The following is a 13,044-nucleotide window of genomic DNA, read 5'->3' as shown; positions in this document are numbered from 1 at the left end:
GAATTAGGGGCTCCCAGGACGGAGCGGGGTTATCCGAGGGCAGCTGGCGCAGGACGGGTGCGAGGAAGGAGCATCCAACAGAGGATTAATTCTTCTCCGCTCTCGGTGGATCAGTTCCATTTAAAACGCGCCTGAGCGTCGTTAGCGAAGTCGGGCTGCAAACGACGGCGTGGAAAGCGCAGCGCGGCTCGGCTGCCTACAGGCCGGGGTCTCTTTCCGCCCGTATCCATCCGTCTGTCCAAGTAAGCGCCGAAAGGAGGAACTTCTCTTTCCTCCCCTCGCTGCCTGGAACCTCTTTTCGTCTTTTGTGGGCTCAGCAGCGTTGCTCACGGTTATTATTTATTCGCATTGTGGTGATGCCCGGAGGGCACAACCCGGGTTCAGGCGCTGAACAAAGGCGCGGTGGAAGGCGGCCCCGGGTTCGCCTTGAATTCAAACTTTGTGGAAGTCGCTGAATCTCCGGAGCACATTTAAGATGAGGAATTTGACGTTCCGTCCTGGTTTGTGGCGCTTTTTCCATCAGCAGGCTTTTAAACGAAATTATATCAATAAGCGGGCAAGGCTCGTGTCCTGTAGTGTTCGCGTTAGGAGCAATTCCAGTGGGGAGGAGCTTCTCCGGGCTGTGAATATTAGTAAAAACCGGGATCCCCGCTTCCCCTGCCCGCTGCCGGACCTGCGTCGGTCGCTGGGCTGGCTCCTTGGAGGTTTTTCTCTCTCTCTTCCCCCGTTTCATTTATAAAAAGGACGGAAACTGCAGCCGTGTTTGCTCAGCTCTTGGCTTAAGGCACCTGAAACGCTGGCGTTATCTGGGAGATAACGCTGGGTTATCTGGGGTTCCGCTTGATAATCGGGGTGTCGCAGGGCTGGTATCAGACCTCTCCCTGTGCTTCGGGACTCATCTGCGACGCCGGGCTCGTGCCATCGGCTGCAGCATCCGCGTCACCTCGTCCAGCGTGACAAACGCCAGCGCCCAGCAGCGGGGGCGAGGGACGCTTTCCTTCCCGTCCCTGCGCAGGACCCTGGGATCGTTCCTGTCCCTCTCTTCCCCCCGCGGCATCTCGAGGAGCCGAGGGTCTCCCCGGCTCGGCGGTGAGGAGCTCCACGCGGCCGGCCTCCGGCTGCAGCCTCGCGCGGAGGCAATTTTTTTATTTTAGCAATGACGCTTCATGTTATTTAATAATCTATTTCAAAATATGGAAACAATGGGAGCTATTTTATAATGGATAAAACATGTCACAACACTTTAATTTTTGCTTTTGGGAGGCGGCTCCGTTCGCTTCTGCCTCCGTTGAGCCGGTCTCTCCCCGGCGAGCGTCTTCCCCTTTCCTCGGCATTTAAACGGGGGCCGCTGGCAGGGCGGGGGCTCTTCCCCGAAACCTTTCCGCTGCCCTGGGCTTTGAGGCGTTTCCAGTGACACAAACTCCGGTGTTTTGGCGCAGCCGGTTTGTTCGCCGAGCTTCTATTTTGCGGCAAAGGTGGAAAAAACGTCCTCACGTTGGAGGGGAAAAAAAAAAAAAAAAATCAAACCCAAAACCAAAAAGCCGGCAGCTAATGGAAACGATGGTTGGGGAAAGAGAAACTGCAGGGACCTTTGCGGCACTTACTAATTCTTACCCCGAGAGGAGGAGGTTTGGGGACGTTCGCCCCCACCGTGTCCCCGCCACAGATGTGCCGATTCTCCTCTCGCTGCTCCCGGCACCGAACGGGAGCCAAACCCCGGCACGGAGAGAGATGGGGGTGGGGGGTGGGGGGGTGTCTGGGGGGCGTTGGGTGCAGCGGGAGCCGGGGGAGGTTGGGATCCGGGTGTCCGCACCCTTCGGGAAGCAATCCCCGCTGTCGGAGCGGGCAGAGAAATGGGTCAGACCAAAGGGTTTTGCTGGTTCTGGCCGGGTTCTGCGCGAGTCTGGCGGGAGCTGGGGATTTACCCTTCGAGGTGGAGGGGGGGGGAATGATATTGTTGTCTGAAAAAGAACCTGGAAAATACCTCGGTGGGGTGGGATGGCGGCGCGGGGGGGGGTGTCTTTTCCCTGCCGACGCCGTTTGGCTGCCGGCGCCGAGCGTTGGGAAGCGTTTCACAGCGCGTGAAGCGTTGGGGAGAAATTAAGAGAAATAAGGGGAAAACAGGGGAAAAAAAGAGGTTGAGCCTCCCAACGACCCCAAGGCTCCGGGGGTTAACGCCGGCTGATGGGAGCCCGGCGTTGGAGGCTGCAGTAGAGGGGGGGGATCGGGGAGATTTTTCCCGTTTCTAGGACATTTCTGGCTGTCCCAGGAAGAAGCTGAGTCTCGGCCCCTCTCCTGGTGCCGGCGGGGGGGGACACAGCCAGGCCTGGCCGCCTGCAGCAGCCCCTCGATGTTCCCAAATTGCATCATGTTGAGATGGAGGTGTTTTGTTTTTTTTTTTAAATTGGGCTAATTCTCAGGACTCAGGGGGGGTGTGGGGGGTGTGTGTGTGTGGGGTTTTGGTTTTTTTTTTTTCTTCCCCTTGAGTGTTGCCACTTGGGGAAAAGTCCTTATTTCAACGGGGAGGAGGGCGTCGAGCCGCGCCGAAGGCACTTTGCTCTAATTTTAGTGCGTTCCTGCCTCCCGATTCCCAAGTCGATGATCACACCTGAAAGCTGGGAAGGAAAGGCCGGAGACGGAGACGTTCTCTTTGCTCCCCAGCGTGGAGGTTTGTCCCCGGCTCTGAGTCCTCACCGCGCTGCCTGACCCGAATTCCCCTCCGGAGAGGGGATAAACGCCAGGCTCTGCTCCGGTGGGGATCGGTGGGGGGTTGTCTGTCCCGGCAGAGATGTCCCGCGGCGGTTGGCGGTGCTGAGGGGCAGCTCGGAGCCGGCCGGCATCACACCGGAGCAGCCCCTTTTTCCCGGGAATGTGTTTTTCCCCCCAGGTTCTGGCAGTCCGGCTGGCACAGCCTTTTGTGCGCTGCTTTTCAAAATTAGAAGGACTCGGGGAACAAACGACGCACGGAACCGTTTTCTAGCCGGAGGTTAATTATGGGCCGTCGTTACTGCGGAGCTCTAGGTTCAGGCGAGCTCGGTGCTGCCTTATTTTCATTCGCAATTTTTGAAATTGTGATTCCCGCTTGCGAAGGCCTCGCGTTCAGCCAAAATTCAGGAAAATAACCACTGGCACTCGGGGCTCCTGAACCCTCCCGGTGCCTTTTTTTTTTTTTTTTTTTCCCCCCTCTGCGTCCCCTTTTAAAATAGAAAGGAGCGAGGAATCCATCTCTTTTACTGCCCATCGTCCCGTTAACGTTAATGAGACCGCGTGCAGGAGTAGGAAGTAGGAGTTACAGAACTGGCTCCTCAGTTCTGCTGGGCTGATTATTAGCTGATTACTTGGAGGGAAATTAATTATTTGCTCCTCGCTCGCTTGGGTTTTGAGGGGACACCGGGGTCCTGCTGGTCCCTGGGCTCAGCCGGGAGCCCGGGCTGTCATGGGTCCCGCCTGGTGCTTGGGGTGTTTTTTTAATTATTTATTAAATTTCATATTTTCAAGGGCTTTGCGGGGTACGGGAGAGAAAGGACTTTCTAAATAAAATTGATTTTTTGTTTTGTTTTGTTTTGTTTTGTTTTTTGAATTAGTGCATCGCCCTGCCCTTTGTGCAGAGCGGGGCCGGTCTGCGAGCCGGGGGGCGTGTTAACACGGAGAAGCAGAATTACGGGTTCAACAAAAATCAAGCCGCAGGATGCGTTTTGCAACCCCAGCTCCTGTGTAACCCGGCGCTTGAGAGAGAGAGAGAGAGAGAGAGAGAGAGAGATTTCAACCTAAATTATGGTCATCTCCCAGAGTTAACGGCCGCTGCGGGGTGGGCAGGGGAGCTCTGAAGTGCTCGGCTCTTCCTTCACTGCCCAGGCTGGGACGTCCCAGTCCCTCCCCGGGATGTCCCCGTCCCTCCCAGGCTGTCCCCATCCCTCCCGGAGATCCGGATGGAAGGGAAGGGAACGGCGCGGGTGTCACAGTGCTGGCCCACGCGCTTCCTTCTCCTCTGCAGCCCTTCAAACTGATTTAAATTCCTCCCCCCCCTCCCCGTGCCTGTGGCAGCACGGGATACGGAGCAGCTTTTGTGGATTCGGAGCAGGTTTGGGAGCCTCCGTCCCACTGCCAGTAGGATCGGAGGTGGTCTCCATCTCCTCGGCGTCTCCCACCTCCCCACCCAGGCTGTGGGACCTGGGTAGCGGTGATGGAGGGGGGTCCTCGCCTGTCCCTCCTGTGACCACCCCATGCGGGGACGGCCGGCAGAGCCCCCCCGCCTGGGACCTGCCGCAGGGTGTCGCTGGGCTGGGTGTAAAGCGGTGCCCAAAGCTGCCCCAAAACCATCGATAGCCCCCCCCGCCTCGCCCCGGGTGAGGTCTGCAGTTAACGCTCTCGCCGTTGCTCTGCTTTTCTTCTTAATTAACATCAAGCCAAAAGTCGGGTCTGGGGGGGGGACGGTAACGAGCCCGGCCTAATGCGCCTCGTCCGCATCCGTACTTATCTCAAGCGCTGCGTCGCCAGGAGCAAGGCTTGTCCGACTCGCTTCGCCCAAGACGCGGTTATTGTTAAAAATCTGCTTTTCAAAGGTCCAAAGGGAGCGAGCGGTTTCTTTCGGCTCGGGAAAAGCACCGAGGTCCCCGGGAAAACCTCACCGGCTGCGGGAAACGCACGGCTCCTGTGTGCTCCCGCTCTGCGAATCACGTTGATTTTTTTTCTTTTTTTTTCCTTTTTGAGGAGACGATTCATCTCCACAAATTATCGCTGTGTTTTTTTTTTTTTTTTTTTAATTGTTCTCTGCAGCAAACGCTCCGTTTCCGACCCTATCAACTGCCAATTAGAGCCGGCTCTACACAGCAAAACTCCTGTTTCTAAAACTGGGCTCATTTTGTTTCTTAAACAGCCAGTCTAATTGACAAATAAAAGCCATTTGAATGTATAAAATGTTCATTATCTCCGTGGGGTGCCGAGCGGCAAAATCTAAGGCAGATTTCCCTTTTATTTTGGAGTGGTGGTTGGAAGGGCTGTTGCGAGGCCCGTGGGCAGAGCACGATGTCCCCAACCCCGGATCTTTTCATTGATAAAATGAAGCCCAGGGGCTTCGGTTTCCTCTCCCCGCTGCCGCGTCGGCCCCTCACCGGAGCTGGGGAAGCGAATTGCTATCACCAGAGGGGGTGGCAGCGGCTCTGTCCCTCTGTCCCGGTGACTTCCCGGCTCTCGCCTGTCCCAGGGGTGCTGGCATCTCCTCTTCTCCCATCTCCGCCCGCTCCCAGTGTCCCAGGTTTGGCTTTAGGAGCTCACCCCGTGCTGCAGTGCTGGTCTGCGTGCTGGGGGTGAGACCCTCCCTGGTGCTCGTCCGCAGCGGCGCCCCCGGGACCCATGTGTCTGGTCCTGGGCTCCCCAGGTCAAGAAGGCCGGGGAACTGCTGGAGAGGGGACAGCAAGGGGCTAGGGAGATGCTGAGGGGATGGAACATCTCTCTGACGAGGAAAGGCCGAGGGATTTGGGTCTCTTCAGTCTGGAAAAAAGACGACGGAGGGGGGATCTTATCAACGCTTATAAATACTGAAAGGGGGGGTGTCAGGAGGATGGGGCCAGGCTCTTCTCAGTGGTGCCCGGGGACAGGACAAGAGGTAACGGGCACAAACTTGAGCATGGGAAGTTCCACCTCAACATGAGGAGGAAGTTCTTGACGTTGAGGGTGGCAGAGCCCTGGCAGAGGCTGCCCAGAGAGGTGGTGGAGTCTCCGTCTCTGGAGACATCCCAAACCCGCCTGGACGCGTCCGTGTGCCACCTGCTGTGTGTGACCCTGCTCTGGCCAGGGGTTGGAAGAGATGATCTCCAGAGGGCCCTTCCCACCCCGGCCAGTCTGGGATTCTGTGACCCCCCCGCTGGCTGCTGGCCTTGGCGTTCACCGGGAGTGGGGTGGGGAGGGACCGTGGCGTAGCCCCCGGGGGTCGGTGGTGAAGTCGGTGGTGAGGGTGTTAAGCCCAGGGCTGCAAAGCAGCGTGAAAGGAACACGGGGGTGAGAAGCCGTTGGGCAGTTTGACGGGAGGAGGAGAGTCCCGGCAGCTTCTGGAGGCTAACTCTGACTGAGCTCTGCTTTCTCTTTCAGCGAAGTACCTTAAAGATGGATATAGAAGACTGTAATGGACGATCTTACATGTCTGGTATGTCTGATCTTAATTTTTGCCAGCTATTTTGGGGTGCTAATGTTTTTAAGGTGCTCAGTCTCATACTCTGGGGTGTAAGCAAGCTGTCCCGTGCTCAGTGTAGCTGTGCTGCTGTTGCCGTCGCGGCTTGAGCATCGAGCAGCGGTGTTCAGAACGCCGGCGTGTGTTCTGCTAAATACCGGAGAAGCGTTAAAGCCCAGGGCATAATAAACAGCTAATTTAAAGAAGGGATACCTAGGCTGAGCCTCGGGACTTCACGCTGGAGTTTATGTGCTGTGTGCTCACCTGCTGGTCCGGCGGGCGGCTGCCGGTGCTCGCAGGGGAAAATCTCCAGCCTTGCTGAAAGGAAAAAAGTATTTCCAGCCACGGCTGCGCAGTCCCGGTGCTGGGAGATCTCGGGGAGGCTGGTCTGTTCCTTCAGGGCTCCTACCTGAAGGGGAACGGGCGCGTTAGTCCCGCTAACGCATGCTGAACCCGCGACTGGAGGCAGCGCGATATTTAAAACCACCCCCCACGGTGATCTGTGCCTCGCCGAGCTCAGCGCCGTCGTCTATCACTGCGCGTTAAGATGAAACCCAGGCCGAGTTCCAGCCGTAAAGCCGTGAAACATCCGTGGGGAGCGGGGGAGCGGCGCGGGGCTGGCCTAGATCTTGGCGCTGGAACCGGGATCTTGGCGGCGGCACACAGACCGGAGCTGCCGTACTGGGCGTCGCGGCCCCAGGGACCGTCTCCGAGGGGACCCCGGGGGCACTGGGCTGGGGGGGGATTTAGATGATCTGGTCGCCCGCAGAAACCTGGTACGGGCCGTAAGGGCAAGCTGGTTTGGTGGGATTTGTTCCTATCTCTGGGGGAGTGGGGTTTGCAGCGTGAAAAGCCCTTGGTTTGTCCGTCTTTGCTGGGGAGGAGAGGGGGATGAGAGTCAGACCTGGTGTGGATGGAGAAGCGGCAAAGCCGGAAGAAACTCTCGCCGTTACCCAAGGCGGCCCCAGCGCCACGCGAGGCGGGAGGACGTCTCTGAGCGAGCTGGAGGAGCCGGGGATGAATGGCTCAGCGGGGATGAAGGTCAGAAGTTGAAGTGCGTTGGAAGGGAAGGGAGGACCCCGGCTGTTCTAACGAGCGGTTGCGGTGGCCGGGACTTGGTGCAGTGACAGAGCCGCGCGGGGGACCTTGCACAACGCCCCTTCGCATAAATCACGCTGTATCCTCCCCGTCCTGACAAAGCTCATCTGCGGGGCTGTTATTTGCTCCTTCTTTCTATGAAGATTTCCTCCTGTCCCCCGGAGGATCCTCGCTTGGCTCTTCTCGAGGCGCTCGCTGCAGTTTGCCGCTGGGGGTTCTGGTTGCCAGGACGGCTCTGTGAAATAACAAAATGCTTCCCCAAAGTTGGCCGCTCGCGCCGTTCCAGGGTGGCTGCTTTCTCAGCCGCGCTGGGCTTTCCCCCTGTCCTCCGATGGAGTTTGGGGACGCGTAGGAGCTCTCGGCTCGGAGCTCCTCGTCACCCGCAGAGCCGTGGCTTTGCCTTTCCTCGGGGAGTCCCGTGGGCGAGCTCTCCCCTTTCCCGACAGTCCCTGCGGCAGCTCCGTGTTTCCCGGTGAGCGTGGAGGTGCTGCAGCCGGGAAAGACGGTCCCAAAAGCGGCGAGAGAAAAAAAACCCGTCTCTCTCGGTGCAGCCTGAACCCCCTCGGGTGGGTGCGAGCTTTCGGCACGGGGCAGTCCTGGGGCTCCGAGGCCGAGCAGCTCCCAGAGTCTGGAGGGAAAAGGAACAGTTAAAGGAGGGTAGAAGGGAAAAGCGGCGTTACAGGAACCCTGTGGCAGCGTGGGCTTTCTCTTTTGGGCTGGGGGGTCAGGGCAGGCCTAACGAAGATCGGCTAATCGTTAGGGTCAGGGGGGAGGCCGGCCAATTAGCTGCTTCAGGTTGCTGTGAAATGACTAGAGGAAACAAACAGCAGGGCTCTCTCAAAACTCGTTTCTGTGAAATATGTTTAATTAAACGAACTCTTGAAAAAAAGTTCATTGTTCGTCAAATAACGAGGTAAGCGAGAGCCCGGAAACTCTTCACGAATGTGAAAAACTTTTTCTCCTTTGAATTCTTCACAGGAAAAGAAGTCAGTTTTGAAACAGCTCTGGTAGAGACAGAGCCGTTACTGCAGGAGGGGTAGGAACAAGGTGGAGGCGGGCGAGAGACCTCTCCGTCCCACGCCTCAGGTGGCACCTCCTCGGGCTGTAAGTCCTTCTGGGGACACTTAACCCCCCCCGAAAAAAGCGGCAGATAACGGCTTTGCTGCTCTTTGCTGGTGTCGGTCCTGCGGCCTCGGTGGTAAGAGGGGCTGAGCACCGTGTTCTGCCCGAGCCGGAGAAAGCACCGGGGCAGCCCTGTCCCCGACCGAGGACGCCCCATGCAGGCAGGGCGGCATCAGGTCCCCGTCCCCGTCCTCTCCCTGGGGTGGTCAAGCACCTCGGAGCTCTGCCCGCAACCGCGTGTCTGCGGGTCAGAGCCTGTTGAGAGACGGGGGATGTTTTCAGGCCATCCCTGCCCCAGCTCTGCTCCCCAAAACAGCCCAGATCTCCTCTATTTTACCCTCTTTTATCTGGGTGCCGGGCACCTGAGAACGGGGTTAAACGCTCTCGGCTCCTTGGATAACTGGGCTACAGACAGACAAACCTGCTCTTGCCTGACGTTCAGGTTTCCATTTAGTTTTTTGGGTTTTTTTGGGTTTGGTTTTTTTTTTTTTTTTTAGAGCAAACGAAATGTGACCCAATATTTCCTGAAATCTCAAAGTCTGAAAAGTTATCAGAGAGGGGAAATTGCTGAGAGACCGTTGAAACCAGGCGCTGGCTGCTCCCAGGGGTGGGATAGCGCTTCAGCTCTCGCTGCCGCCGGCGGGCAGCCCGCTTGCCTTCCCGGGGCTCCCGACCGCTCGCAGGAGCCGTTATCGGGGGTCCCGGTGTCAGCCCCGGAGGGAAAAACCCCGTCCCCGTGTTGGGGGGTGATTTTCAGAGCGGGGGGCTCCGACAGCGATCCCCCCCCCACCACCACCAGGGGAGCAGAGGGTCTGGGCAGCGCGAAGGTTCGCCCTGGCCTGATCCCCCCCGGGGCGCCGAGGATCAGCTCGGTTATCCCTTGGTGCCTCCAGCCCGAAGGGGATCGGGGATCCCTTGGGATGAGAAGGATCCTTTGGTATCTGGAGGATGAAGCCGGCTGGCAGAGGAGGTGAGCTTGGAGCTGAAAACGAGCTGCCGTGCCCTGCCTTAATGCTTGAAGGGGCGGGGAGAAATTTAAGTTTTCTTTCTCCTTAATGTTTAACTTAAATTTGGGGGTTTTAACCTTTCTCTGACACATGGGAGGTTGGCAGCAGCTGGGAACAGGCTGTAAAAGGGTGCAGTGAAGTTCTTCCTGCTGTCAGCATCACCTGGGTGCTTCGTTAGTGAGTCCCGAGCTCACCTTGGGGGTTAAACCAGCCCCGGGACCAGCCGGGTCCCTTTTGTAGGACGGGAGCCACGTGCCAAGGTAAGCTCACAGGGAAACCCTGCCTAAAATAATTCCCGGCGACTCCGGTGCGAGGCCGTGGGCTCTGGCCGTTTGACAGGGATACGCTGGCGTCGACGGTGCTGGAAAGGTGTGAGATCTCTTCTGGGCTGAGCGTCTCCTCCGGAGCAGCCTGGCTCCGGCGTGTTCTGCCTCCGCGCACACCAGGGAGCTGGGGGAGTTGAACGTGGGATGCTCCTGGAGCTGAGGACCGAGGCTTCGGCGTCCTCATCCCTTGTCAAAGCAGGAGGGTCGGAGCCCAGACGAGCCATGGCTGACTGTAGGCTGACGTTGGGGATGATGCTGTTCTCCCTCGGGTCATCGGGGCCTCTATTTCCCACCGGTGTTTTGGGTGGCCGAGCCCCCGGGCGGCCGCCGGCGTTGTGAGGGCAGAGCTGAGAGCTCGCAGCATCCCTGCTCTCCCGCCTGCTCCATCCTCTCCCCCCGCAGAGCGTCGTCCCCGTGGGCTCGGCGCGGCTCCATGCTCTCCGGAGGCCGGGGAACGGCACAGCCCGTGTTCCCGCTCGCCGTGCGGTGCCGCCTGACTGTAAAATGACGGTCGTTTCCCTCGCTTCCAGGAATCTGCTCTTCCTGGAAGGTGAGTGGCTGCGTGCGCCCTGCCAGCGACGCAGACATGCACACGCAGCCTGGGCTCCAGCGCTGTTTCCAAGGAGTTGGCTGTGATAACACTCCAGGGTATCTCCAGCAAGGTAGAATAATGCGAGTTAAACGGGAGCTGGGGAGGGGAAGGCGGGGGGGGGAGGGGGGCGGAGGGGGGGGGGATGGATCCTGAAATAGCTCGGTGCCGTCTCCGCTCGCTCCGTGCGCGGAGGAGCCGGGGTGCAGGGGGCTGCGCTGGGCAAAGGGACTGACTCCGGAGGGTGATTTATAGGTGTTTGAAATCCCCCGTGCTGGCAGGCAGGAGGGGGAAGGAAAGACCTGACCCCCCCCCTACCCCCCGAGATGCCCGTGGAGGCTGAAGACGCCGCTTGTGACCCTTTGAGAGGGTCGGTCTCACCCCACGCAGCGGCTGGTGGGTTTTCGGCCTCAGGACGTGTCCCCAGCCCGTGGGCTAACGAAGCAGCGGCTCGTTCCCTCTCACCAGGGCTGGTTTGTTCAGCCTTCTCGTTAACCTCCGCTGCCGTGGCTGGCAGCGCACGTAGGCTTCGCGTGACTCGTGCTGGCTGGCAGCAGCTTGCCAGCCTTGCCAGGGTGCGGGGACGGGAGACGGAAGGGTCCTCGGAGTCTTTTCCGCTGTGATCCCAGGAGGAAAGAAAACCTCTGGGGGTGTGAGGGTGCCGCTGGGGTGTCCCAGCTGGGCCTCGGTCAAGCAGCGATTTAGAAGATGCTCTCAGCAAGGGCAGTTACCATAAATGATTCCCAGGCTCAGCGCGGCTGATGAGCTCAGCGTCCCAGTAGTCAACAGACAATGGGATGAACTGGGCCCGGGAAGCACCGGGAGGAGAGTTTCTCCAGATGCAAGTATTTAGAAATAACATTCCCAGCTGTGCTAAAGGCGGTCACGGAGCTTCTGCACTTTCCATCGTGAAACTCCCACTGTCCCCGTCCCCGCAGCATCGCCGTGGGCAGCTGCCCGGCTCTCGGGCACGCGGTGGGGAGGGAACCAGGGGTTTTCTGCGTGCTGGCAGCCGGCAGGTCTCGCCGGAACAGAAACCTGCTAGCCCCTGGAGGGGAAAAAATGAGTCTAGGCTGCCGTGCAAATGGCTTGGGCTTGAGGTGATCTGGGCTTCGCTCCTGGTGGGCAGCTGTATGGCTGAATTCCCTTTCCAGTGTGAGTGGGCAAGGGCCTGTTTCCAGGGACAGCAGGGGTCCATCTGGGGTGGGCTCGGCTTCCCTGGGATGCGAGTGTCTGCCTGGGAATCGTCATTTCAGCGGGGACCGTCAAGGAGAGGGACCCCGGTGCCCAGCAAAGGGACGCGCTGGCCCGGGCAGAGCACTGGGGTCAGCCTCGGTGTTCAGGTGGGGGTCGACGGTCGTGCGTGGGAGGTGGCCTGGCTCCCCCCCGGCTGGCACACACCGCGGTGCCGGCCACAGCTCCCGCAGAGTCCTCCCTTGTGGCGTCCCACCCCTCTCCCCTTCTGCAACCGCTCTGCGGCCATCGGCACGGCGTCGGCTCGGGGCTGCGGTGCCTGAGGAGGTGACAGCCGGAGGACGGTGGTCCAGAAAGCGCCGAGCTCCTGTAACACCGTGCTGGTGTGTGTGGTGGACAGTGCCGTTGGGGTACGAGCCGTGTCCTGCAGCCCCTTTCCAGCGCAGAGGTGCTGGGAAGGGGGCCTGGCGGGGTGAAGCCGGTGGAAAGCCACCAGCCGTGCTTCAGGCATCACTCACTTGTGTTTCCCTCCTCCCAAAGGTAGTGGGGATTCCTCTCTGGAGAAGGAGTTCAGCTCGGCGATCGTGGGACCCACGGTGAGCACACCCAACAGCCAGCATTCCTCCCCGAGCCGCTCTCTCAGTGGTGAGTACGCCGCCTCCGCTGGAAAAACCCTGCCGAGGTCTGCCCGGTTTGTCCCCAAACCCTGCACTCTCTCAGGCGTGACATAAATTGTGACTTCCCGCTGCGGCAGATTTCTCTCGGAGTCTGACTCTTTGTTTTCCAGCCCAAGAGGATAAAACCCGGCTCCGGTCTCTGTGCGGAGCAGCTGCCCTGTTACTGATCCTGGGCAGCGGCTCTTGCGGAGCCCGGAGTTTGTCAGGTCGGCTGCGGTGACGCCGAGGGGTCGGGGTCTTTCCTGGTGGTGCTAAATTTCACCTTGACTTTCGGGCAGCTGCGTGTTCTGGGCTGTTAATGACCAGAGCTCTGGAGGGGCCGCAGAGCCACGGCTTGCTTTGGGATAAGTTATTTCTTTTATATCCGTCTAGATGTCTGCGGGGGGAAGCCAGGAGTCGCTCCGCTTCCATGTAATAGCCGGGGCAGATTGGGGTCCGCAGTGTGCACGGCAACTCCCGGAGCAGCGGAACCTCTGCCTGCAGGCGAATGAGCCTGTCGGGAAGTTGTTTGTGTAGCTGCGGGAGGTGGGAGAGCCCCCGGCATGTTCGGCTCCACCGGGAGTGATCACACACACCACCAGCTCCCAGCCTCCGCTGCCCCTGGCCAGTCCGTGCCCTTTGCTTCAGGCACCAGCTTTGCCGTCGTGTCTCTCCATCCTTTCTGCCGGCTGCCCCCTCCCCCCCGCCATGCCAAGAAATAGGCGGAAGAGGCAGCGTGCTCCTTGGGAAGCTCCGCTTCTGCTGGCCCTTGTCACCTCGCAGAGCGGGTGCGTGTCCCCTCAGGTCTCGCCTGGTTTTGTCTCTGCCTCCGTGTGCTCTCACCCAGCCAAGCGCCATCGTCCAGGTGCTGTCGGCACAGTGCCAT

At 59.3% G+C, this 13,044-nt stretch overlaps 1 protein-coding gene across 5 annotated transcripts in view; it reads left to right on the top strand.

The window, feature by feature from the left end:
* Positions 1-13,044, top strand: part of IKZF4 (IKAROS family zinc finger 4) — a 28,253-nt gene that overhangs the window by 1,678 nt on the left and 13,531 nt on the right. For 2 of the 5 annotated variants that reach the window (XM_074565037.1, XM_074565035.1), the window contains exons 2-4: positions 6,088-6,142; positions 10,250-10,381; positions 12,043-12,147. In XM_074565037.1, coding sequence (XP_074421138.1) covers positions 6,103-6,142; positions 10,250-10,381; positions 12,043-12,147 — 277 coding nt within the window. In that variant the 5' untranslated portion in view covers positions 6,088-6,102. The remainder of the gene's footprint in view (positions 1-6,087; positions 6,143-10,249; positions 10,382-12,042; positions 12,148-13,044) is intronic. The other 3 variants (XM_074565038.1, XM_074565036.1, XM_074565039.1) reach the window with 2 other exon arrangements.

Source organism: Larus michahellis, chromosome 22 (genome assembly GCF_964199755.1).
Source record: "Larus michahellis chromosome 22, bLarMic1.1, whole genome shotgun sequence".
NCBI lineage: Eukaryota > Metazoa > Chordata > Aves > Charadriiformes > Laridae > Larus > Larus michahellis.
Note: the sequence above shows the minus strand (reverse complement) of the source record. Positions and strands in the feature narration are given on the sequence as shown.